A 27337-nucleotide genomic window follows, 5' to 3' on the forward strand; every position below is an offset into this window, starting at 1 on the left:
GACATACAGTCAAAACGGCAGAATCAGAGTACTTGTTCTGTTTAGAACAAAAAAGTAGTGTCAGTGGGTTTTAATTTTTCTCACTTTACGGCTCCGTAACACAAGGTGGCAATATAGTTTTACCACTGCCAGAAATCAAATTGACTCTGCAACAAATTATAATCTATGGCATGCGTGGTTCTACTCACTATACTCATGCGCTCTATGGTGCTGCTGTATTCAACACAGGCCTGCTAAACGTGGTACAGTGTAGCTGACAGCAGGCGACGAGAAATTTCTTTCCAAAGCGTAGGCGCCATAGCAGTTATTTTCGTCCAGAACTTTCTGAACGAGTCTGAGGAAATTGCTCATGGCAAGCGAAAGGTATCTGGTCAAGGACTAACTAAACACTATTCAATACAGTAACTGTTAACATTCAGTTTTACTGAACAGCCTCACCTTCATCGCTCATTTATGTTCATGTTTTCTTTTCTTTTAGGAGTTTCCCTGACAGCTTCATAGATGAAGACCCTGAGAAAGCTCTTGAGGTAAACAACTGTCAACGTGAAGTTTGCTGACTGATACAAATGTTAACTGCCTAAGTGGTAGCTATCTTCGCTAACAGTTAGCTATCTAGTTTTAGTAAATTAGCTTGCTATGTGAACTAGCTAGCGCTAACTAGCTATCGATAGCTAGTTTCGTGATTGTTTCATTTTCATTTTCATTTCATTGCTGCAAGCTAGTTTAGTATTAGCTAGTCTTGGTCTCAGTCATGGGAACTGAGTACTGCTAACTTGGTAACTTAACTATCTAGCTAGATTAGCTAACTATTGCATCTTTCTATAAGTTGATGTTTGCTAAATAGCCACGCACTAGTTAGCTTTCAGCTTAGGTTCATAGCTAGTCTGTTGGCGCAGCTACCTCGCTACCCAGCCAACAAAAACATACGAACCGTTAGCTCTGTTGTGTTTTGTAGTTATCCATTTAGTAATCGGAACGATTTAAAAGTTAACTAGCTAGCAACTAACTAACAGCGTAAATGTGTAATAGATAATCCCATACTGGCTTTGTGAAAAAGGTGTGTCATTGAAGCTGTGTTTTTAGTTTTGAAAAAAGGGTCAGTGCCTAGTCGCACGTTACTTTGTAGGTTGGTTGCATTATAGTTGTACATTCGGTGTTACCTTTCTCGAAGTCCAGTGTTCTATGACGATCATTAATGTTAGATGAGTGGCTTGGCCCAACTTACTGTTTTTGTTGTCACGACGGCTTTCTCAAATTTGTCACATGTGATGGCAAACCCGTGTTCTCTTTATTGGACTATGCCGCTGCATTTTGTACGGTTTCATTATTGTATTAGTTTACGTTGCAATTCATTCTAGTTTTTTTTAAACACAACAATACCAACTAAGTTTTGCTTTATATCCTAGGAGCTGAACGGGGCACTGGGGCAGACATCGGACAATGCGGAGTGGCTCTGCCAGCGTGCATACGCTCACATTCTACTCAAAAACTACAGCAGTAAGTGCATTTCATAGAGCTCTTACATTTAGCTTGTGATTAATTGCTAAAACATTGCTAAACATTTCCTTTTGTCATCCATGCTTTTTGAGCCCAGCACGAATCATTATCGTCTATGTGATTTTGTTCTTACTCAGTAATAAAGATAATTTTGTCCCAGTATTTCCATGCAAGTATGTAAAAGTACAGATCACTCGGTTTCATTACAATTAATTAACTGATCTTCATAACCTAGTCTGATTCTGGGCAGGGTGATGATGAGAAAGAAGAGGAGAAGTCACAAGTATGCCATGGTCTGGACTGTCAATGTCACTCAGCTTAGAGTGTTCTTTTATGCCGTTTATGGACTGTAGTACAGTACATTCAGAAGGGTTTGACTCATACACAAAAACCTTCTGGGAAATCAGTGGACTGCTCCCCCATGTGAGGTTGTTTTATTATATAGGAGATAGTGGCATCCCCAGATTGATATCCCCCTGAGTCCTGAACTGTAGAGACCCTGGTGGGATGTATGAACTGGTCCTTAAGACTCTGTTAAGATTAAGCAGGTTGTTGGCACTATTTAAATAGAAAAGTGTTCTCTCATTTGACTATGTTTTGGTTTCTAGTGAGGACTTTTTTTGGTAAAGCGTCTAAACGGAAAATGTACTGGTCTGGGCTAAACTGGCTCCTCAATAGTAAAGCCAGCACTCCAGCATTGCATCATCCGCACTTAGGTTTGGCAATGAATGGCCAGCATAGTGGAGTTCATCATGCCTGTGCACGCGGAATTCGTTTACACACTGGGCAGGTGCACATAGCAGTGATTTTTAGCGATGCGTTACTTGTTGATGGGGATGTTTTCTCCTGCTTCTGAAACATTTGTGTGTACATCGTATCTAGTTTGGTGTTTTTTTTATGTACAATGCAGTGAGATGTCTTAATTCCCCATACATACATTTACACCTCTCACCTTGTTTAACTGCTTGACTGAAGTTTACAAAACAGCTTTACCCCGTGTCTTGTTTTATTGCATCTGTGTTACTGTGTCTATGCCAGTGTCTATGCCAGTCTGACGTCTGTATGGCTGTTTTGTGTGCAGGTGCCGTTGAGGATGCTCAGAAAGCCCTGGCCCTCCATCCCAGTTTTGCTCTGGCCTTCATGAGGACAGGGTGAGTACTGAAGCAGCTGTGGGCCCTGCTGTGACCAGTGTTAACATCTGTGTGAGGATTGCAGCTGTGTGTGTGTGTGCGTGTGTGTGTGCGTGCATGTGTGCGTGTGCGTGCGTGCGTGCATGTGTGTGTATGTGTGAGTGTGTTTGCGTTTGTGCATGTGCGTGTCTGTGTGTGAGTGCGTGTATATGTGTGTGTGAGTGTGTGCGCGTTTATGCGTGCGTGCATGCATGTGTGTTGGGTGTGGGTACACAAGTCTTAAATTTCTCACTTTTGAAACCAATTTCTGCGCTTTCAAGCAAGTCATTTGTTCCCTTATTCTTGTATCAGGTTGCCTTGGGCAACTGCAGTGTGGGAGTCCAGAGCTTTTGTGTCTGTAATCAGCTGCTGTCCTTTTGTCAAGCTGACGCATAGCAACCGTTCACTGGGACGTAGTGTGACTGCTCTGGAGTCTGACTGGTGAAGGGGGCTTTGGTGTTGTGTGTAGCTTGCTGTATTATTGTTGCAATATTTTACATTATGGCTGTCTCTGTTATACCGCATTCAAAAATAATAGTTTATTGTAGCTAGTAAAATTTTTTTTTTAAAGTTTCAGGTATGTGCACACAACCGTTCAGATGTGTGAAAAGCTTCTGTCTCTTGAGTGCTGGTACCCTTGGTGTCCAAGAACATGTCCTAGAGCTACCTTCTGTCTGCTGATTTTTGTCCCAGTGACTTTCTTAATTGATTTAAGCTTTTTGAAAGCAGGCATTTAAGTGCCTCCACGAAATTGCCTTGAAGTGGATTTGAACAAAACTTGAGTTTGGCTCACCAGGGGACTTAAACACTGTAGGTACATAGGCACACTAGTGTAATTGCATGAGTTTTTATGATTATTTTCGTTTTTTTCTGTCTATGGAAATCCACAGGGATTATTGAACAGTCGCTGGTTGGCATGCTTTTATAGGACCCTTGTAAGTGCAAGCTTTGCAAAAGAAAGTTGATGGGCGGGAAGAAGGCTGACCGCAGTAATCGGGTCAATTTGCAGTGTCTTGTGCTTAATGTGTGAAAAGGCGATCAGCATTGGGAGTGTGGGCATGCAGCCTGATAGATGCCTTCTGCACAGCGCGGTGTCTGTGATATGTGAGGATGAGGAATGGATCGCCCCGCTCTCTCTCTCTCTCTCTCCCCACAGCGAGCGCTCGGGCTCTGTGTGCGGGTGTGCTAACCGCCAGCATCGGTCGGGCGGGAACCCTCCCGCCTGTCAGCACTGTCCCATTTAAAGCGCATTTTAAGAGCCTTTTCACACTGCGCATTATAGGAAACTGAACGCACCGGTGGTCCTGATTGAGCCGATCGATCGGCGGGCCGGTAAACGAGCGTTTGATACCGCCGCCCTCCTCTGCTCGTCCGCCGTGAGGTGGCGGGAGAGCTCTGTGTGCGGCCGAGGCGGGGCAGGGGTCACGTATGAGCTCGGTACGGTAAAGCAAGTACCGCACGCTCAGTGACAGGCCCACCACACACACACGCACCCCACCCAGCCTGGGACGCTCTGACCTGACAGCAAGGCGTGCTTCTCATTGATGCTTCTGCACCCTTTCCCCTCCGAGGGCCCAGGAGACTGATGTAACACCGGTCTCTCTCTGACTGTGTGCTGCAGTTTGCTGGTGCCAATCAGATGCAGCAGCAGCTCTGATTATGCCATGGGCCAGTGAATGAGTTGGTTGGGTTTATATGAGATTGCTTTGGTAAGCGAGCTCAATAGGATCTTAGAGCTGAAGTGTGTTATAGGATAGCAGGACTGGGGATTTAGCACTGACTGTGTGTGTGTGTGTGTGTGTGTTTGTTTGTTTTGTTTTGTTTGTTTGTTTTTGTGTGTGCGCGCACATGCTATTGGTAAGGGTCTTTCTCTGCTGGTGTATGTACAATTTCACCAAATAATTGCTTGTCAGCTGATAACTTACGGTTTCATATTTGCAAGGAATCGCCTGCAGCCCACCAGCCATGATTTGAGTGCAGGTGTTCAGTCTTTATTTCCCTCCAGATCATAGGTGTGCATGTGTAACAGTGATAGGATTTCAGCCTTTTGTTGTGGAGCCCATATAATTCTGTGCTTCATTTGGATGCCTGCTCTAAAGGATGGTTGTGTATTGATTGTGTCTATTAACTGCGTCCTTGGCTCAAGTCTCCGTTTGAGTGAGGAAAATGAGAATCACGGACAGCGGCTGCTTTTGGGGAGGGTTTGAGCGCACATTGCGGTGTCTCAGCTTCAGGTCTCTCCCTCTCTGTTTTTCTTTTAATATGTATATATTTGCATCTTTTCTTGCAGAATTGCCGAGTACCATTTGAACAACTTCCCTTCGTCGCGCGAGGCCTTTGTGAAAGGGCAGGCTTTAGACGGTGAGAGACCCGGGCCACAGGGACCCTGCTCTGTGCAGCTCTGCTGAAATGGCTGCGTAACTCCTCCCTGTGCTGTGTCTCGCAGGTTCGGACGGCGCGTTCGCGGTGTGGATTAAGCGCTGCGAGGAGAGCATGGCGTGTGAGTACGGCTCTTCATCCCGCTGCCTCTACCCCCCCCCCCCCCCCCCCCTCCCCATGCGTGCGCTACAGCCCTTACCCATCAGCACTGAGCACTGTCCCCTGCTCTCGTACACATGGAGTACGCTCTAGTGCAGGGCCGGGCTGTTCCATTCCTGGAGCAGCTGTGTGTGTGTGGGTTTGTGCATCCGCCAGTTATCCTGGCTCAATTAGCTAATTAACTACACACCAACGCTGGTTCCCTTCTATATCAGACCTCAGTGCAGTGTTTTCTTAAGCAACGTAAGAACAGCTATCAGTGCTGATTAATGGGTTTGTCAAGAAATTTAGCTAAAAGGTCAGAACACAAAAATTATTGGTCTAATTAAATAATTAAGTGCATAGGTTGGAGTGAAATCCAGAAATAGCATGGCCCAGAAAAATCACTGCTGTGTTTAAAAATATTTTGCAAATATCTGGAAGCAGCAATAATTTATTTGCCAATTTATTGCATGGAGTTACAATATCTTTTCTGATCTTGATATATTTCACTACTGCAGTGCAAGAGAGAATTGACTCTTTAGGTGAGTGAGTGAGTGAGTGAGAGAGAGAATACAGGCAGCCCTTGGTCCCAAGTGAAATCTTTCACACAAAGTAGAAAAACAATTCTGTAGTTACGTCAACTGGAAAAAAACAAGAATAAAATGCATTTAGGTCATTGTAGCAAACAATTTTGTATCTTTCTTTTAAATTCTTTACCTTTTTCTTTTTTTTCCCCCGTTTTTCTCATTTAAATACATTAAATGTGTTTTAAAGCCGTGGCAGTTGAAAATGCTGACGGAGATGGGAGTCGGAGCTGCGCATGGAACGTTCCAGATTACAGCGCATTCAGTAAATGTGTTCACGGCATAATACCCACACAGATGGCTTTATAAGTGCAGTCCAACTGTATTTCAGTGATAAAGAAACAGTTTTATAAACTGCATTCTTCGACCGCCTCTTCCTGGGGAACAGATTCTCGTAAAACACGGTGTGGAAGGGGCGGCCGTTTCCCACTCGCTGTTTATCAAACCTGCTGTGAATAAGATGCATTCTGAACGCGTGTGACGTTGTCTTAAAACCTGCACTGCTTTTACTTACTGCTCTGCCACTAGTGGGAGTTCTGCTGACAATATGCAAATACAGATATAGACACAGTCACAGCTTTTTGAATAATGATTTTTCTTCTCAATAATCTAAGGGCCGGTAGCCTCACTGTGAATGCATTTGGCCCTCGGGCTGCCTGATGTAAATAATGTACTTCAAATAATACCTACATTATTAATTCATACGTGTACCCACTGTTATTTTCTCAATATATTCTTGGAGTGCTGTCCATGTTTTATTTCTGCAGGCTAATGTCTGATCGTATTATTCACCACGGCCCCCTCTTTGTTTTTCACGCCACCTTGTGATGCCGGTCCTGATTTAAGGGCTTTCATACGCACAAAGCACAAAGAGAAGTGCAATTCAAAAACATACGCCCGGAATAAAAACGCCCCCAAAACACCGTTATTAAATAAACATGGCGTGCATGTTTCATTCATAAGACACTGTTGTGTGGGTACATTTATACGGGCTGCTGAGGCTCCAAAGTGAAGGTGAAAACATTAGTCAGCGAACAGCTCGGCTGAGCGTCAAACCGATGTGAGAACCCGCTGACGATGAAGCATGTGTGCTAGCGTCGGAGCGTATAGCATGTTTGTTCATGGATGTTTGTGGGAGTGAATTTTGGAGAGGGCATATGAGAAATGGAAGTGGGGGAAGCAGAAAATCTTAGGTTAAAACAATGCGGGGAATACAGAAAGGAGTCGCTCAGCCCTGCCTGGCTGTGGCAGAAGGAGCTGTGGACTCCTGGAAGGAGGCGGGCGTTAGACACGACAGTGACGCGCACGGAGACGCAGGTACGATCCGCCGTCGTCTGCGCGTCTCCTCTTAGCCGTGACGCGCGCTGCGTTAGACAGACCCGCTTTACCGCCATCGTCTGCGCGTCTCCTCTTAGCCGTGGCGCGCGCTGCGTTAGACAGACCCGCTATACCGCCATCGTCTGCGCGTCTCCTCTTAGCCGTGGCGCGCGCTGCGTTAGACAGACCCGCTATACCGCCGTCGTCTGCGCGTCTCTTAGCCGTGACGCGCGCTCCGTTAGACAAACCCGCTGGCCGCCGGCAGCCTGCAGACGCCCCGCGCCTCGGGACTGTGGCCCGGCGGTACGAGCCGCGCGCCAGGAGATGACAGAGCTGGCACGGCAGCCTCAGAGACACCCACGCACGCCGAGGGAAGGGTGGGCCGGGACGTTCCCCCAGACAGCTCCCAAACCGCCCCACCCAACGCACGTAATGAATTTAACATTGTTTTGTGGCTGGCCCTTTCTTAAAAATGAAGCATAGCATGTGTTCAGTTAGGCAATTCAGATGTTTTAGTAAATGTAACTAGTGCAGTCTTTAACCTCACTGGAGTGAACGTCTACGGCAGGGCTGTCCAACTCAAATCCTGGAGGCCCACAGTGTCTGCAGGTATTTGTGGGTTTCTTTCAAGCCTTGAGTGTGTTTCAGCCAGTGAGCAGCTTGAATGCACTATAAGCCAGCAGATACTGCTGCCGTCCAGGACTGGATTCTGACCCCTGTGGTTTACAGAATGTGTCTTAAATACTGAAAGTTGTTTTTGGAATGTATCTCCTGACTTACTGCCACTGGAAGCTGTTTGGGATTCAGGGCTCTAACACACAGCTAAGGTGCTCTCTTGGCTCCGCCTGACATTGCCAACAGTTCCATTATTGCTGGGACGTCATGCATTTGAGCTGAAAGTGCCCCCTTGTCCCTTATTACCTTAAGTTCTGTCCTTATTTTACTTACTGTTGATGAATTACTACAACACAGTGAAGGACACGACAGGTGACTGAAAATCTCATCGCCAGGTGGCGCTCTTCTGAATAACCTAGCCAGTATGTAATGAATGCGCTAACCCCGCCCTGCGTCCTGTGTTGGCACTAGCGTATACCCACAGCTCCAGCTGCTCTGGTTAACTGGCAGCGAGCGCAGCACCCCCCGGGCAAAAACAGGCACCCACATGTAGAACGTGCTGCCTGCTCACAGCATTTGCATCCCTTTGATGCAGTTAAAAATATTAGCGTCTGCTCGGGAAATCCGATTGGCTGTTACTCGAGCCCCCATCAGGGGTTTCCCAACGCTAGGTGACACCGCAGCGTGGATCAAAACTGGTTATGCATAAATTTACGTATGTATTAATATTTTTGTGCGTGTATATAATTAATTTTTTTCCTCCTGCTTTATACTTGGTAAATATTTTGGTCTCATGCTGGCCATGTTCCTGTTTTGAAAATATTTAATAATGTATGAGACCTAACAGCTAGCTGCTAAAAATCATTGATGTCTTTAACATGCTACATTATTTATGTTTTCCTGCAGACTCGGGCTGTTTAGATTTACCCAGGCTGGCAGGCAGGCAGGCGTAGGAATGCATTCCCCTGATTCACGCTCTGTCTCTTGTCCAGAGGGACTTTGGTGGAAAAGTTGCTCCTGTACAGTTAGCCCTTTAATGTAGTTTAACTGAATTCACACACGAAGAGAATTTCAGTTTGCACGGTTGGTAAATCATCCATTAACCCTTTTAAACACCAGTCTAAAAAAATTAATCGTACTGTTCAATAATCATTTTTTTTTAAAAAGTGTTTTCTGGAGTATTTGCAGGAAATTTCTTCTATGTGGTTGTTATTTTTGGGAAAGGAACGTTTTGTTAAATTCTCATTAACCTGCAGGATTGTTTTCAGATTTTACTGGAATTTAAAGAGTTGAATTATTTGAAGTGTGTGTTTGGCCCAGGTCTGGCTGTGATGCTGATTAGTTGTTTTATTCTGTGGGCTGGCATGTTGGTAATTAGTAGTGTGGGGCAGCATTTTAAGCAGTCAGAAGTCCCCCATTTCCTCAGTGGCCAGGTTAAATCTCATTTAGGTCTTGAATTTTGAGTTTTAGAAAAGGGGTTCCCATTCATCAACCCACTTGTGAATGAGACACAGAAAATTCATGTTGTATGTCCCCAGTTTCGCTTGTATTATCCTTAATATTTTTAAGTATTTACATTTTTTGGCATTATACATAAAAGTCTCAGATGACAAAAACATGTTTCTGTGAAAATACTTTTGGAAATATGTTTTATCTTTATTGATTGTTCCTTGTAGTGTAGGTTTCAGCTCAGTGGAGTTTACGGTTCTTGACGTTAAGACCAGAGACTCATGTCCCCAACGGGACAGAAATGAATTCCCGGGAGGATATGCTCAAATATGGAATTTAATAATAATGATGCAGTACTGCCGCATGTGCACTGTAGCTAGTGGGGTGATGCATCTCATCCCTCCCACCATCACTCCCGCTGGGTTCAGACCCGCTATTGGGGAGCTCCTGTCCAAATGCATATTCATCACTCCGTTCACACTCCTAGATTTACATAAAAATGAAGTTCACAGATCCTTTTGTTTTGTTTTCCCTGTTTGGATCTTTATGAAATATTGGGGTGTGTAATTGGTAGCTGCTTGGGGTTTTGTGCCTGGTCCTGAAGCGTTTTCTGTCACATATGCAAAGTGTCTCCACTCTGTTAGTGAAATAAATGGTGCTACTGGTGCACGGCCAGCAGGGGGCAGCTCTGTCAGAGAAATAGCTGGGTTCAGAATGCTTGGCGTCTGGAAAATGTATGATGGAGAACAAGGTTATTCAGTCCTTGTCTGTGTGGCTTTCAGGCAGGTAAGCAACAGATATGGAAATGCTTTATTAGCTTCAGATATGAGTGCCCAACATGGTGCTTGCTTGTTTGAATAAATGTGACCCTATAACTGTCAGAACCGGTTGGTTTTTTGGCTCAGAGCTGTGAGTATGGGGTAAGCAAGTGATTTTTAGCATGTTCAGGATTATTCGGTTCTTTTTTTACACGGAAAAAGAGCCAAAATGCATTGCATTAAATAAATGCAGATATTTTAAGGTCTTTTTTTCCATTTAAATATATTTTTTTTTTTAAAGATTACAACGGCCAATGACCTCAGGCTTGCACCACCCTATGAGCCAATCATCTTTCGGTATCTGACATTTGTGTTGCTTATTGATCATAACATTTACACAGCTGTTGATAGCATTGCGAGATTCAGGGAAAGCACTTCATTTGAATGTAAAGTCGAAAACTAAATGTCACGCTCTGGCTAGATTACTCATGATTTAATTAGAACAGTAATCGCTCCTTGGGTTTTTTAAATATTATTAGCCAGTGTCGCAAAAAATTTGTTTTGATCAGAATGCCAAAACATTATTTCTATCATTTCTTACCCCTAATCCAGCTGTTAGTGGTGTCAGCGTTAAATTACGGACCACATACAGATGGGTGACAAATTAAAGGAAAAACAAACACACACCACTGAACACCATTCTTCCATAAGATATTCCCTCATTTGGTGTTTTGATGATGGTGGCAAAGAGTGCTGCCTAACATGTCAGTCCAAAATGTCCCGTAGGTGTTCAGTTGGGTTGACATGTTAGGCAGCATTCTTTGCCATCCTGGAAGAGACCACTCCCATCTGGATAGAAATATTTAATCATAGGATAGAGGTGGTCACTCGAAATAACTTTGTATTGATTTGCGGTGACCCTTCCCTCTAAGGGAACAAGTTGACCCAAACCATGACAGGAAAATTCCCCCCACAGGATAATAGAGCCACTGGACCCCCTCACTGTAGGGGTTAAACGTTGAGGCCTGTACCATTCTCTCAGTGTACACCACACATGCACTCGCCCACTGGTCGAGAATATGGTGAAGTATAACTCATCTCAACATATCACTTTTTTCCACATGTCTGTTGACCAGTGCCTATGCTTTTGCACCTCTGAATTCTCAAATGTGCATTCGTCTTTGTAATGAGGGGTTTATGCACTGCAGCCGTACTATAATATCCCTATCCATTGGGATATTGACAGACTGTTCTTGCTGACAGTCTGATCACGTCCTTCATTGACCTTCTCAGTCACCTGAAGAGTTGCTCTTCTGTTTTTCTTTACATATCACGCTAATGCACGAGCATCACAGTTATCGAATGTTCACTTTTGACCACAATTTTCGATGCTATTTACTGATGTTTTTCCCCAAGATCTAAATGCAGATGTCACTTTAATCACTGTCCCTATTGACACACAAGCCAGTTGAGCAGTCTTTGTGACTGAAGCTCCTGCCATCCGTGCCCCAATAATGAACCGTTTTTCAGAGTCACTTGTATATTTTCCTCTTGCTATTTTGATCCAAAATCAAGGTCGTCTGGGCTTGCTCAGAGTTTTAATAGATGTCACAGAGCATGATAGGACGTTAATCGCTTAATTGTGTCATGCAGTACACCTGTTTTGAAGAATCTTTTCAAGGCAGCTTTTCAAATTTTCTGCATTCCGAAGACACAGCATTCCATGGGATAGTGTGACCCCTGTGTACCCCTGTAAAAGCCTGTTCTCTTATTGGCTGCTGCCTTCATGTAGAGCCATTGAGCATTCAGTAGTCACATTCAACATGATATTCTCTGTTCACATTCAATACGGTCCTCAATAGCCTCTTTTATAGACTAATTTGTGAAGACTTAGTTGTGTTCGGTGGGCCAAAGCATTTTATTTTTTAATGTAGAATGTGGTAACTTGCTTGTTGTGCTATAAATGCTGCAGCGATGCCCTTAGCTCAGTGTTGAGATGATTTTGTGTCCATGCCCTTATGTTGTTAATCGTTTTGTTTCCACAGTGGGGAGCCACAATGGAACATCGCACATGGTGAGCATGCTTGCTCTTTTATTATGATTTTCTGTTTCATTCATATTTCTAAATTTCTTTTGTGTTTGGGGTGTTGTGTAAGGGACAGGGCATGACTTTCATGTCTTATCAAAGTCAGCCAAAAGCAATTTTATATCGGGGTCCTGGCTGTGTAGATGCTGACTGATTTGGCCTTCATCAGTCCTGTCAACATCTGGACCAGGGCAGTCTCCGTTCTCACAGTCCTCGAAACGTCAAAGAAAATATTTTCAGTGTAGGAATTCAGGGTGAAGCCATGGCACGCGTGGTCAAATATTCCTCTGTGCTTGGATGGTGTAAATGAAATTCAAATTTAAGTGAGCGAAATGCATCCGTTCCTTGCTTACTCTTGAGCTATATCTGTAGGCTATTAGTGCTAATTGGACAGCTCACTGTTCAGTACATTACTCTGAGTCACCGGGCACTTGAGAGTGAAATGTGTGCCTTGTTAGATGCAAACCATTTGGAAAGCAATGTGCGTCAGTGCGCGTTTACCTCCCAAAAAAACATTCCTATAGCTCAAAGTAGCCCTGACAATCACATCAGAATTGAAGATGAGGCGTTTATCCATAAAAATGGATGGAGAAGTCAGGGTGAGTAAATCAGCGTTGAGTGGCAGCCCTCGCGTGCGTGACCTGGGCCCGTTACTCCGCCCGGCAGCGAGACGGCTTTCTGTCTGCGCCACGGAGCCTAGCAGCGGTTAGCGGCTGCCTGCGCGTAAGCGCATTAAAGCTACGCGGCACTGAGGAGAGACGCGGCAGGAAGCGGGCCGCTGCCAGCGTGTCCTCATGCCACCGAAAAGCAGCGCGGTCATGGTGGCCGCAGTGCATTCTGGGAATCGAAATGATGACGGGCGTGTCCTGGGAGGGCTGCTGGGATCCTTATGGCATTCGAGGGTCTGTCTTGTTTATTGACTGATTTAAGGTAAATCCATGACCACTTAGTCCCGATGTTAGTTTCCCCTGTTCGTGTAGAAACAGAAACCCTGCTTTTATACTTGTGATCAGATTGTCACTGTCATAAACAAAAAACAAAGCAAAACAGAAAAACTGGGACTTTACAGTGGAGAAAATAGTGTTTTAACATGAACCTGGAACATGTACGAGGTTTGAACAAAAAAAAAAAAAAAATGTTTTTTCCCTCAAATTTTTGGCATTCTCCTTTGAATGAAGTTGTACCAGAGTGTAAGTGACAATGTTACACCACATGGTGGTGCTGTTTTACTGCTGAACATTGCTATGAGAGCCTCTGAAAGCAGCAGACAAACTTGCACCCCCCAAATTAAAGGGACAGTTCACTTTCTACAGTGTTATATTATATTATTTCAGATGTGATGCATGCTTTCAATTGGCTTAGACAATTTTTGTGTGTGATGACGGCCATTTTAGATGCTGAATTTTCCAACAACCTGTCTGCTTTAGAATGGCTAGGATAGGGGCATTGACAGGTTCATGGTTTTATAACAGAAAATAAGCTGCAGGTATCTCCAGAGCAGTTTGTACAGTGATGTTAAGTTTACAGAGGCTATGCCTATGAGCACCTTAATTTCTTCACATTTGTTCATACTTATATACATATTCTGGCACTGCTACCATTAGCCTAGCTACGTACAAACTGAGATGAAAGCTATGATTATGTTTGACTAGTCGCAGCTTGATAACCTAATGTAATTTATCGAAGCCTGAATTTATGGATTAGGATTTGCAACAGATGGAAGATGAGAGGTCGAAGAGGGAAGGTCAGCTGACATCTTTTTAGGAACAGCAAGCCTCGTTTTAAATATATCTGGGTTGTCTAAACGTAGCTGGTGGAGGTGAAGTGTTTTTCCCCGCCGGTTGGAATTGGACGAGCAGGAACCATTGTGCCAGTCCTGTGTGTATCAGTTGCTGCTTGGAGGTGCTTCTGTCTGGTGTAGTGCTGTTGATGCAGGACGCAGTGGCACTTCTTTCCACAGGCACAGCGGGGTCCGGCTGCGCGTGTCATAAGAAATGCTTTCAACCGGAGATGAGATTAAATGGCATTTGATTTGCAACCCCCCCTTTTTCTCTGGGTTTGGAATGCCCAATTGTATAGCAGTATATCAGAAAGGGACAGTGGGCTATTGATTCGGGGGGGGGGGGTACAGGCGAGAATGCTCGTCACACCACAGCTGGAGAGTCAGGCTCGCACAGACGCGAGCCGCAGGAACACCGTACCGGGTGCAACCGCAGGCACCCCATTAAATGAAGTGGGAATGTAAAAAATAAAAATCAGGTAATATACACACGTACAGCCTCTGGAGACACAACGCCACTGTACGAGCTGCTTCTGAGTTACTTGAAAGTGTACTTCCTTGCTTTAAACACAAACTCATAGATGCGCCCATACCAGGCATTGTGAAGCTGGCAAGTCGTGTGAATCTTCTGTTTGAAAAAGATCCTTCATTTCGCACAAAAACTGTCTGGGCCAATGTAAAAAAAAAACATACTAAAACTGAATTTGATCTGTCCCTTTGCATCCCAGAAGTTCCTAATAGATTATTCTAGATTTTTTATAGTAGGTTAAATATATTTAACAAAAATTTTAAACCTCCTGATGTCTAATTTGTTCCCAATTCTTCCAGCAGGAGACAGCGCCACAAGTAAAGTAAGTACCACCTAATGGTGGATAATGGTCCAGTATGTGTTGCGTTTGTGCGTCTGTGTGTGTGTGTGTGTGTGTGTAGATGTATAAACACAGATGCACAGTATGCACAGAAACCGTTATATTTTTTGTCTTTTTGTTTGAGCTGTAGTCTCTTGGTGTAGCTTGTGCTCCTCAGTCTGCTGCTGCTTATTGCACTCAGGGGACATGGCTGACAAACGGTTCGATCTCTAAAATGGTGATTTGCGGTTTTCATCCAGACTGACACCAGGAGGCCTAAGTGCTCTGATTCCTTGGTTTCAGGCACGACTGGTACCAAACAGAATCCCATGTCATCGTCACGGTGATGGTGAAGAACGTGAAGAAGGAGGAAGTCAGTGTCAAGTTTGAAGAAAAAGAGGTTTGTCGTGCCAGACCTTCTCTCCCCTCTCTTCCTCTCTCTCCCCCTCTCTCCACTCTCCCCCTCTCTCTCACTCTCTCTCCCCTCTCTCTCCGTCTCCCCTGTCTCCCCTGTCTCCCCCCCCTCTCTCTGTATAATCTCTGATCAAACGCAGCCCCACAGATGCGCTGTCTCTGGGTGCTCAGTCCCCAGGCAGGCTGGCAGTAATTAAACGGTGTGAGAGGGATTTAGCAGCAGGGCGCCAGGTAAAAGTCCGCCTTTTAAACCGTCACGCTCCTCATGCACCCTGACGGGCACTAATTTCTCCCCGGTCTTGTGAAGGGCCGCGATAACCCGCGCGCGGTAACGCGGCGAGAGATAAAAGACCCGCACGCACCAGGACCACAGAATCTGGCACATTACAGGGAGGAAAAACTCCCCAAAAAAATCAAAGTGTGCGAAACGGTGTTTGATCTGTTTTGTAAATTAATTAAAATTTTCAGTTCTGTATAATAAGTTGGTGCAAATTAGATGGAAATGAGATAAAATATTAATTGAACTATCTGGGGAATCTGCCTGGAGGGGTTTTCAGTCTTGAGTCTGGCTCAAATCGCTGTCCACATGCCAGTTATGTGCTGTGGTGGTGCCGCTGGGCGGGGCTGATGCCCGTTGGCAAGAAGTAGAGACTCCCTGAGACTCGGTGGTGCTGCGGGAGGGAGGGGGGAGACTTCCTGTCCCCCCCCCGGGAGCTCCTGCCCTCGCTAAAGTGCTCTTAGTCTGCTGTTTCCTGTCTGTCTGCTCATTCTGTCACATCACTAGTTTTACAGGCCTCCAGCTCACAGTGCTGTGAGAAAGTGTTTGCTCCCTTTCTGATTTCCTCTATTATTGCATATTTGTCACATGTAATATTAGACAAAGGGAACCTGAGTAAACACCAAATCCATGTAAAAATGAATGAAAAAATTAATCAAGCATCAGAGTTATCAAAAGTTATTGTCCCCTTAAACTTTTGCAGTTTGGTTTGGTTGCAACCAAACGCTCCCTATAATTTGATATCAGTCTTTCATATTGCTGTGGGGGAATTTTAGCCCACTCTTCTTTGCGGAACTGCTTTAATTCAGACAAATCGGTCAGTTTCCAAACGTGAACTGAGTTTAGGGTCCTGCCACAGCATCTCTTTTGGGTTCAAGTGAGGACTTTGGCTAAGCCACTGTGGTTTGCTTCTGTATTTTGGATCATTGTCTTGCTGCGTAACCCAATTATGCTCCAGCTTCAGCTCACAGGCAGATGGCCGGACATTCAAGGTGACAAAAATGCAGTAATAGAGGAAATCAGGAAGGGGGAAAATAGTTTTTCATGACACAGTATATGACTTTAGTGTGAAAATGGGATCCCTGTACCAGGATCAGTTAGTGCTGTTGGGATCCCACTCAGACCCCTTCACTGTGAGAGCATTAGGGCTGTTCCAGGATCAGTCTGAGAGCATTAAGGCTGTTCCTGGATCAGTCTGAGAGCATTAGGGCTGGTCCAGGATCAGTCTGAGAGCATTAAGGCTGTTCCTGGATCAGTCTGAGAGCATTAGGGCTGATCCAGGATCAGTCTGAGAGCATCAGGGCTGGTCCAGGATCAGTCTGACAGCATTAGGGCTGGTCCAGGATCAGTCTGAGAGCATTAGGGCTGGTCCAGGATCAGTCTGAGAGCATTAGGGCTGGTCCAGGATCAGTCAGAGAGCATCAGGGCTGTTCCACCATCATTCTGAGAGCATCAGGGCTGTTCCAGCATCACTGTGAGAGCATTAGGGCTGTTCCAGGATCAGCCTGAGAGCATTAGGGCTGATCCAGGATCAGTCAGAGAGCATTAGGGCTGTTCCAGCATCACTGTGAGAGCATTAGGGCTGTTCCAGGATCAGTCTGGTTTCCTCTCCTCAGCTGACAGCCGTGCTGAAGCTGCCGTCGGGAGAAGACTGGCATCTGAAGATCCCCCTCCTGCACCCCGTGGCTCCCCAGCAGAGCACTTTCAAAGTCCTTTCCACCAAGGTGAGTGCACACCCTGACCTCACTGCTCATCACAAAGCCCTTAAACCCCTGCAGCCCCGCCCCTACCCCCGTGCTTAGCTCCTCCCCCAGATTGCTTGTCTGTACTGCCCCCTAATGCTGGAAGCATCTTCCCGAAGGGGTGAGGACAGCAGACATATTGGCCGTTTTCCAGCGGACTGAAGACCCACCTTTTCAGACTCTGTCGTTATTTACTCTCCCGTGCCCTCCCACCTTATGTACTCATTGAGCAGGGCTCTACGCTCACGTTTTTTGTTAAAAAAATTTAGCAGCGCTCTAATGCATCCCAATTAGTAGATGTGCTCCTAAATCATTTTCCAGTTAGCACTCGCACACTTCTGTTTTCAGGGGCAAGTGCTCCTAAAATGGGAGCACTGTAGAGCCCTGTTAAGATTATGGTGACTTTATGGTTTTAGGTTACATTTTGTGATTTTGTTTTTTAATCTTTGGGCTTGTCATGGATGTAGTCTGTATGAGTTCAGATTTAGCACTGTGCTGTATAGTGACCTTGCACTAGTGCTTTAGTGATGTAGCATTTTTACCCTCTAGTCTGGGAAGGCTCTGTTGCTCATAGTAATCGGATGAATGCGCCTATGTTACTTCTGTGTTGTAAGCTGCTCTGAATAAGAATGCCTGCCAAACCAATGTGATGTACCCAGAATCCTGCAAACCAAGCTGAGCACGCACGCCTTTACTTCAACACTTCACTCTTCACTCTGATTAGACGCCACAGAGCGCTGGGGTCCAAGCTCCTACCCCGTCGCAGGGGTTGAATTCCAGCTGGCGAGTCTGACCGGAATGAGGCGGCGTGTGACTGTACACAAAAGAGCGTCGCCCGCCATTCGGAAAAACAAATGTATTTATCGTTAAGCGGAGTTAGACGCGGCAGAATGTTTACTAGCAATTTGCAGTGTAAGTGATTGGGAATGACGAGGGCAGGCCCAGGCAGTGGAACTAGCGAGCGGCTAATTAGCCGGGCGTTTGGGTCCTGCATGTTGAGCAGGAGGGAGGGAGGGAGAGAGAAGGAGGGAGAGGGGGGGAGAGAGGGGAGCTCGCTCGCTCACTGCCTGGGGCTGCTCACATCAGAGAGAGAGAGAGGGAGAGAGAGAAGGGGGGGGAGGCCGCTGAGCTGAGCAGCGAGGGGGTCACTCAAGCATGGTATTAAAAAGCATTTAATCTGTGTGGCGTAACCCCGCGCGCTGCTGGGGAGGGGGCGCTTCCGCTGGGATGGAGTTGTGTTGGAGGCGGAGGCGGCGGGGAAGGAGTTTGTGTGCTCTCTTGCAGAAAAGAAAGCTAATGAGCGCTTTTTAAAGGTTCCCCCCGTTAGTTCTCCGGGCGTTTGGAGGTTGAAGGGTAGACCGCGGCAGATACCATCATGCTGTCTGGGGGGGGTTGCTTGGTGGAGCAGTCTTCTTTGGGGGGGGCACATAAACTGAACCAGGGCTGCTTCACTCCAGTCCTCAAGGACTGGTGTGTGTCATCGATTTTGGTCCAGGCAGTTATTCTAGATTCATAATCTGAAGTGCTGGTTCACTCCCCTGTGGGACCACGGTAAAACATTTCCACCAAGGATGTGTGTACAGTCAGCAGCTGTAGATGAAGATTGTGTCAGAAGACCTCACATCAGATAAGTGATTGATCTGAAGAGCAGCAGCAGTGCTACAGCAGGGGAAGGGCAGTGTCCCGTCCCCACCTGAGCAGCACAGTTTGGGCTCCAGTCCTGGTGTTTACCTGCCCCCAGTCCAGTGCAGTTTCTCCTGTGCTTAGTCCTGCCAGTGCATACCTGTGCAGATCAGCCAGACGCACACACACACACACACACACACATGCACACACACACACACTCACACATGCATTTGTGTGTGCTTGTGCAGTGCTGCCCTGATTGGCTGAGAGAAAGAGGAAGTGATCTGTGTCTAAAGGGCAATGCAGCTCAACACAAACGCACAGGACCAATCATCATAGTGTAACTACTGCCACTCCCTGTAGCACACGGTACTGCACCTGGCAGTCGAGGGTGTGCTGCTGAGAGCTTGCTGATGCGCATGGGAGAGGCATTGGTATTCGTTGGTGTTTAGGTCTTAAGTGTGGTGTGTTGAGGCAGTGTACCAGCATGTGGTATAGAGGGAGAGGGTGTGTCAGTATGTGTGTGTGTGTTGGGGGAGTGTACCAGGTAGTGTGTAAAGGCGTGTGTGGGACACGCCCTCCCCCGCGCCTCCCTGCCTCCTGCAGGCCCCCCAGCCCCGGCCGGGCCAGCGGGGGTCGCTCCTCACAAAGCCCCGCTTGTTCGGTGGGCCGCCGGGCTCCCAGGGTAAAGCTGGCCCTGGAGGAGAGGCCCACACAAAGCCCGTTCAGTCTCCCAGGCTGAGGCCTCGCCTCCCTGCGCCTCCCCCTCCGCTCCATCCAGCCCTCAACCCCCCCCCCCCCCCCCCCCTCCGCTCCATCCAGCCCCCCAGCCCCCCGCTCCTTCCAGCGCCCCTTCAGGGGAGCCTTCAACAGGGATGCGTTTCACTTGGAGGAGGGGGGGGGGGAATAAAAGTTGTTTTTAGCACAGTGCCCTGCGGGTCCCCAGAGCAGCACTTGGAGTGGCTGGGGCTGGGCTCATTCGGCTCTAATGCACTTCTGTACAGGAGGCAAAGCCTCCCACTCTTCTGAGAGACGCAACCTTACTTCTCACCTCGCATTTAAAAAAAAAAAAAGATTTCACACCTTTATTTCTTGTTCTTTTCTGCCCATCTTCTTGTTCATATAATTGAGGGTGAGGGTGGGGGTGGGGGGTTTCAACCAACAGACAGCTCCAAATGTCAAAATGCCACATCACTCAGTGTGAAAGACGGAATCTGGAGAAGTAGCATGCCATGACTTCTTTTTAGAGTGTCAGTCCTGACAAACGCAGACCTTTGAAATGCTGCTGTTGACGTGTGTGAGTGTGTGTGTGAGGGTGTGTGTGAGAGGAGTGAGGATAGCATCTGGTCTGCTCTGAGCTGTGTCCTATCCTCTAATATTGGTCATTTTCCCTATTTTGCCCTAACGTAAGGTACAGTGGCATCAAGGGTATTAGGCTTGTTGGTATTTATCATATATTAGGGTCTAAAAAGACTTTTGTTTAGAATTATTTTGATTTTAATCTTTGGGTACTTTCTGAACGATGTTACAACCTGGTCCTAACAAATGACAACCTGAAAAGGACGGTCAGCCAAGGAAACACAGCTTTTTTAATGTCTTAATAAAAAGGTGTAATAATTCCTTCACTTGATTCAATGAAAAAAATGTAAAAAGGATCAGCCTGGTGTTGACTTGTTCTTATGCGGTCCTGCCGTTAATGTAATGACACGTCTACTGCTGCTGGATAATTGGATTGTAACCTTGGAGCCTGCAGTAACGTCCTTACCCAAGAGTTCTGCCAGCCGCCAGTCACTGAAGGTTCCTCCCACCTTCAGCCCCTCCCACTGCGTCCCTCTGCTCGGCCCCTCCTGGCCCGCTGGCTGTCCCGTCTCTGTATGTGACCCGCACCCAGGAGTGGTAAGCCCGGGACAGATGACCTAACCTAAACGCACATCTCTACAGTGGGAACAACTATGTGATTACTTTACCGACCTCATGCTCCAGTAGTGGGTTTCTGGCCATGTATGTTAAATGCAATGACTGAAACTCCTTTGGTTTAGAAGCACCTGCTGATGGCTTAATAGTAAAAGGATAGGGGGCAGGGGCAGGCCATGTTTGTCCCTGAATGCTCTCCCCCAGCGCCCATCCGGGCCACACCCAGAGCATGGGCAGCAGTGGGAGGACCGGCTGTACGTGCCTGCCTTACATCCTGCTTCCTGGCTCAAGATGGCCACCAGTGTTGGGGCGACAGGTTCCAGGCATCATTTTGTCATGATTAGTGCAGTAAATGTGTGTGCAGTCTTTTTTAATTGATTGGAATTTTCAAAGCCCGATGAATTCTCTCACGTCATTTTTCCGGTCTGAAGGATGAAGTGTAATCCGGACAGAGCGGTCTTGGGGATTAGAACAGAGGCTGGTGTGTTGGCGCAGGGCGGTGTTGGAGGCCGGGCGGGGCCGTGCCGTAGCGGCGTGTAGCGCACGGCTGTCCCCGCAGAGGCCTTTTAAACGAACGCAGCGCCCCTCGCGCCTCACAGGCCCCCACGCCTCAGATGGGTCTCCCCCCCCCTCAAACCCAGCGCTTCGGGGCGCCCGGGTCCCCTCAGCCGTCACCGGGTCCTGGATATGTCAGGCCTGTCAGCTCCCTTTAAGTGCATGTGCCCGCGCGGGAGGCAGATTAATATTGTACAGCCTGCGGAGGCTCGGGGCCGGCTCATCAGCCCGCCGGTGCAGCGCACGCAGCTGCCCACCCCCCAAACAACATGTGTGTTTATAAAATAAACAACAGTCACGCGGCCCGGAGACCAGGCAACTGGAGTGATATCATTTTTTCTAATTTATATTCTTGTTGTAACATACCTCCAAGTAAGGTTTCGAGAGACCGACAAATCATCTCTGTAATTTAACCCAGGGACTGCGCTGGTGAACGGGCACACATTCCACCCAGACTTACAATTTCATATCTTTTTCATAGTTTTTTTTTTGGAGTTTGACCAGCTCTCCTGTAGAAATTTACTCCCAGTCCCACTTCTGCCCCCCCCCCCCCCCCCCCCCCGCAAACCCTCCGGCCCCTCCCCAAAAACATAAAACACAATGACTTCTGCACTACACTGGGAGCAGGTTTGGAGCCTCTGAGAAGTTATAAATGAAGTATTCCTGCTGGAGATGGGGGGGGGGGGCATGTTTTTATTATCTTCTGAACCGCCACAGTGTTGGTACCCTGTGATTTCTGATCTGCACATTACCGTGGCAACCGCGTCTCCCTCCCACCCCATTTCTGAAAAACGCATGCGTGTCACTGGGGGGTGACACAGGCCCAGTGCGTCCCACTGCTGCAGTCACAGCTTTTAGAGAGAGTATGTGAGGTAGGGAGGGACAGACTGAAAGGGTGAGCGAGAGAGAGAGAGAAACCTGCAATGTGAGCCGTCTGAGAAAGAGAGCTGCCTCTCTGTGACCTTTTGACCTCTGCTTTGTGCATTGTCCCGTTCTGCCCGCCTGCAGGTGGAGATTAAGATGAAGAAGACTGAGGCTCTACGGTGGGAGAAGCTGGAAGGGGAGGGGACTCTGCCCAACGTCAAGCACTTCACTCCAAGTCAGTACCCCCCCTCCTCCCCTTAGCACAAAAGCCCTCACTCTCTGAAAGGCTTACAGCACAGGAGCCCTCACTGTCAGACTTAGACTTACACACAGCACAGGAGCTCTCACTCTCAGACTTAGACTTACACAGCACAGGAGCCATCACTCTCAGACTTAGACTTGCACAGCACAGGAGCTCTCACTCTCAGACTTAGACTTACACACAGCATAGGTGTCCTCACTCTCAGACTTAGACTTACACACTGTACAGGAGCCATCACTCTCAGACTTAGACTTACACACAGCACAGGAGTCCTCACTCTCTCAGACTTAGACTTACACACAGCACAGGAGCCCTCACTCTCAGACTTAGCCTTACACACAGCATAGGAGTCCTCACTCTCAGACTTAGACTTACACACAGCACAGGAGCTCTCACTCTCAGACTTAGACTTACACACAGCACAGGAGCTCTCACTCTCAGACTTAGACTTACACACAGCACAGGAGCTCTCACTCTCAGACTTAGACTTGTACAGCACAGGAGCCCTCACTCTCAGACTTAGACTTACACACAGCACAGGAGCTCTCACTCTCAGACTTAGACTTGTACAGCACAGGAGCCCTCACTCTCAGACTTAGACTTACACACAGCACAGGAGCTCTCACTCTCAGACTTAGACTTACACACAGCATAGGAGTCCTCACTCTCAGACTTAGACTTACACACAGCACAGGAGCTCTCACTCTCAGACTTAGACTTACACACAGCATAGGAGTCCTCACTCTCAGACTTAGACTTACACACAGCACAGGAGCTCTCACTCTCAGACTTAGACTTGCACAGCACAGGAGCTCTCACTCTCAGACTTAGACTTACACACAGCACAGGAGCCCTCACTCTCTCAGACTTATACTTACACACTGTACAGGAGCCATCACTCTCTCAGACTTAGACTTACACACTGTACAGGAGCCGTCACTCTCAGATTTAGACTTACACACAGCACAAGAGCTCTCACTCTCAGACTTAGACTTACACACAGCACAGGAGTCCTCACTGTCAGACTTAGACTTACACACAGCACAGGAGCTCTCACTCTCAGACTTAGACTTACACACAGCACAGGAGCTCTCACTCTCAGACTTAGACTTACACACAGCACAGGAGCTCTCACTCTCAGACTTAGACTTACACACAGCACAGGAGCTCTCACTCTCAGACTTAGACTTACACACAGCACAGGAGGTCTCACTCTCAGACTTAGCCTTACACACAGCACAGGAGCTCTCACTCTCAGACTTAGACTTGTACAGCACAGGAGCTCTCACTCTCAGACTTAGACTTGTACAGCACAAAAAATAGTAATAAAATAATTTGCATTGTAGTGGATGAATGCTGTGTTCAAGGCCGTTGGCTGCATGGTATTTCTTCAGGCCAGATTCCGGGGGGGGGAAGAGAAAGAAATAATTGGATTCAGCGAGTGTGTAGCAACATCTCCAAAACTCATTATCAGTTCTTTTGAATAGTTTTGATTAATATTTAATCTGCTTGTGTTCAAAATGTTCCAAATGCAAAATGTCATTATCAGTCACACGAATGCGCAGGACGGAGAGAGAGAGAGAGAGAGAGAGAGAGACAGACAGACAAGGTGGGGGCAGTAACGAGACTGTTTTGTGTTTTTTTTTTTTTTTTTTGTTGTTTCTTTTTGCCTCCAGACCAGTACCCCTCATCTTCCCATTACACGCGGAACTGGGACAAGGTTGTGGGCGACATCAAGGAGGAGGAGAAGAGCGAGAAGCTGGAGGGGGACGCAGCGCTCAACAAGCTGTTCCAGCAGATCTACTCGGACGGCTCGGACGAAGTCAAGCGCGCCATGAACAAGTCCTTTGTAAGTGAGGGGAGACGGGCAGTGGGGGGGGGGTGTGTTGTGGTAGCGCCCCGCGGTTCGTTTCCCCTGCTTCCTGCAGCCCGGACGCTGACTTGCAGCCAGTCTGCTACACACAGGCCGCTGCTGCTGTGCTCATTTTTTTATCTTTCCTCCTCCGGAGTTTGAAATGCACGCTACGAGAGAGATGGCTGCTGGGGGGTCCAGTCTTATTCAGAAAGGGCCAGCGTGTGTGCAGCTTTTGTTCTAGCCCAGCTCTACGACAGCTGATTATGCTGAACGAATCACAGTCCTCAATCAGGATCTTGATTTGAATGTGCAGAGCTGCTTTAATTTTGAGCTAGTACCAAAAAAAACCTGCATCCACACTGGGCTTTTTTTGGGTATTAGAGCTGTCTGAAAAAGATGTTTACATTCTGAGTAGGCTCTGTAGACCCCAGTGGGGTAAGGGGAGTCTGAGACTTAGTCGCAGGTGACTCCCTGCTGTGGGCCCAAACAGGCCATGCTGTACGTGCGCAGTAGTGCCCCCTGCTTGCCAGCCTTTGTTGTTGCAGCTCTCTTTGGTTACAAAGTATTTATATTCTGATCTAATGCAGAGCGAAAAGGCACCATTCTTAATGCTAAACATTGAGTGCTCCATGCAACGCATGGTGAAAACCGACCGCTTGCTGACAGAACAAGCCCTGCTATGGCCTACCAAACTAGCTCACAGAACAAGCCCTGCTATGGCCTACCAAACTAGCTCACAGAACGAGCCTTGCTATGGCCTACCAAACTAGCTCACAGAACGAGCCCTGCTATGGCCTACGAAACTAGCTCACAGAACGAGCCCTGCTATGGCCTACCAAACTAGCACACAGAACGAGCCCTGCTATGGCCTACCAAACTAGCTCACAGAACGAGCCCTGCTATGGCCTACCAAACTAGCTCACAGAACGAGCCCTGCTATGGCCTACCAAACTAGCTCACAGAACGAGCCCTGCTATGGCCTACCAAACTAGCACACAGAACGAGCCCTGCTATGGCCTACCAAACTAGCTCACAGAACGAGCCCTGCTATGGCCTACCAAACTAGCTCACAGAACGAGCCCTGCTATGGCCTACCAAACTAGCACACAGAACGAGCCCTGCTATGGCCTACCAAACTAGCTCACAGAACGAGCCCTGCTATGGCCTACCAAACTAGCTCACAGAACGAGCCCTGCTATGGCCTACCAAACTAGCTCACAGAACGAGCCCTGCTATGGCCTACCAAACTAGCACACAGAACGAGCCCTGCTATGGCCTACCAAACTAGCTCACAGAACGAGCCCTGCTATGGCCTACCAAACTAGCTCACAGAACGAGCCCTGCTATGGCCTACCAAACTAGCTCACAGAACGAGCCCTGCTATGGCCTACCAAACTAGCACACAGAACGAGCCCTGCTATGGCCTACCAAACTAGCACACAGAACGAGCCCTGCTATGGCCTACCAAACTAGCTCACAGAACGAGCCCTGCTATGGCCTACCAAACTAGCACACAGAACGAGCCCTGCTATGGCCTACCAAACTAGCTCACAGAACGAGCCCTGCTATGGCCTACCAAACTAGCACACAGAACGAGCCCTGCTATGGCCTACCAAACTAGCTCACAGAACGAGCCCTGCTATGGCCTACCAAACTAGCTCACAGAACGAGCCCTGCTATGGCCTACCAAACTAGCTCACAGAACGAGCCCTGCTATGGCCTACCAAACTAGCTCACAGGACGAGCCCTGCTATGGCCTACCAAACTAGCTCACAGAACGAGGCCTGCTATGGCCTACCAAACTAGCTCACAGAACGAGCCCTGCTATGGCCTACCAAACTAGCTCACAGAACAAGCCCTGCTATGGCCTACCAAACTAGCACACAGAACGAGCCCTGCTATGGCCTACCAAACTAGCTCCCAGAACGAGCCCTGTAATGGCCTACCAAACTAGCTCACAGAACGAGCCCTGCTATGGCCTACCAAACTAGCTCACAGAACGAGCCCTGCTATGGCCTACCAAACTAGCTCACAGAACGAGCCCTGCTATGGCCTACCAAACTAGCACACAGAACGAGCCCTGCTATGGCCTACCAAACTAGCTCCCAGAACGAGCCCTGTAATGGCCTACCAAACTAGCTCACAGAACGAGCCCTGCTATGGCCTACCAAACTAGCTCACAGAACGAGCCCTGCTATGGCCTACCAAACTAGCTCACAGAACGAGCCCTGTAATTGCCTACCAAACTAGCTCACAGAACGAGCCCTGCTATGGCCTACCAAACTAGCTCACAGGACAAGTGAGTCCTCAGGGATTATCTGAAAATTACAAGTGAGCAGATTTGGGACATGATGCTGCAACTAAGGGCGTTCTGGGTCTCTCACGTCCGTGTGCTAACTGGATGGTGGACTGATGGCTGGTGGTTGACAGACGTCAGCAGTCAGATGGCGGGTGCTTGACGGACGGCCGACAGACGGCGGGGTGGAGCGGGTGATGGGCTGTTGGCAGAAGGTTTGGCGGCTGCTCGATGGCTGGTTGTCTGTGCCCTTGCAGATGGAGTCGGGCGGGACGGTGCTGAGCACAAACTGGATGGACGTGGGCAAGAGGAAAGTGGACGTGAGCCCTCCGGACGACGGCGAGTGGAAGAAGTTCTGAGCCGGCGGGTCGCGGCGCGACCCCGGAGGCCTTAGCGTGCCCCTCCGTATCCATCCGCATCCTCCCACAGCCTGTTTGCTTTAGAACGCATACCACATACCCCTCAGCATGATTCTGCCGCAGCCTGCGTGTGGATGTCTGCACGAGCAAGAAAGGGCGGAATACCACTCCGGGCCAATTTCTAAATGAATTTATTTGTAAATTTAAACAGATGTATAACCGTGAAGAAAGTTAACCTTCTTTTATTTGCACACCTTTTGTAAAAAAATCCCAACAGGAACACGTCAAAACATTTGAAAAATATTTTTCTCACTTTATTTTTTGGTCAGAAATGACATGCGCTAACGGGGCATTTTCAGTCATCTGTGTTGTGTGTGTGTGCGCAAAGGGTTAAGTCTTTCTTAAAAATCTATTAAAACAGAATGTAAATTAAAATTTCCTTCGACTGAATGTCTGGGCTACCTTGAGCTTCTTTGTTTTGTTTCTCGGAGGCCTGGGAGAGCGCTCGTATTAGCGCTCGTATTAGCGCTCGTATTAGCGCTCGTATTAG

The 27337-nt window shown here is 47.6% G+C and overlaps 1 protein-coding gene across 2 annotated transcripts; it reads left to right on the plus strand.

Annotated features, from left to right (window-relative positions):
* The first annotated feature begins 191 nt into the window (after positions 1 to 191).
* On the plus strand, positions 192 to 27253 carry sugt1 (SGT1 homolog, MIS12 kinetochore complex assembly cochaperone). 2 transcript variants are annotated; one of them, XM_035393946.1, is made up of 13 exons: positions 192 to 363; positions 479 to 527; positions 1407 to 1497; positions 2579 to 2648; positions 4957 to 5027; positions 5113 to 5166; positions 11955 to 11983; positions 14604 to 14626; positions 14927 to 15023; positions 16931 to 17038; positions 22160 to 22250; positions 23954 to 24126; positions 26686 to 27253. In XM_035393946.1, exons 1-13 carry the CDS (start codon positions 350 to 352, stop codon positions 26785 to 26787), a joined length of 972 nt encoding a protein of 323 aa, XP_035249837.1. In that variant the 5' UTR covers positions 192 to 349; the 3' UTR covers positions 26788 to 27253. The 2 variants fall into 2 exon arrangements, with proteins under 2 accessions (XP_035249837.1, XP_035249839.1); XM_035393948.1 differs by having other exon boundaries at positions 14607 to 14626.
* The last annotated feature ends 84 nt before the right edge of the window (positions 27254 to 27337 follow it).

Source organism: Anguilla anguilla, chromosome 15 (assembly GCF_013347855.1).
Source record: "Anguilla anguilla isolate fAngAng1 chromosome 15, fAngAng1.pri, whole genome shotgun sequence".
Classification (NCBI taxonomy): Eukaryota; Metazoa; Chordata; class Actinopteri; order Anguilliformes; family Anguillidae; genus Anguilla; species Anguilla anguilla.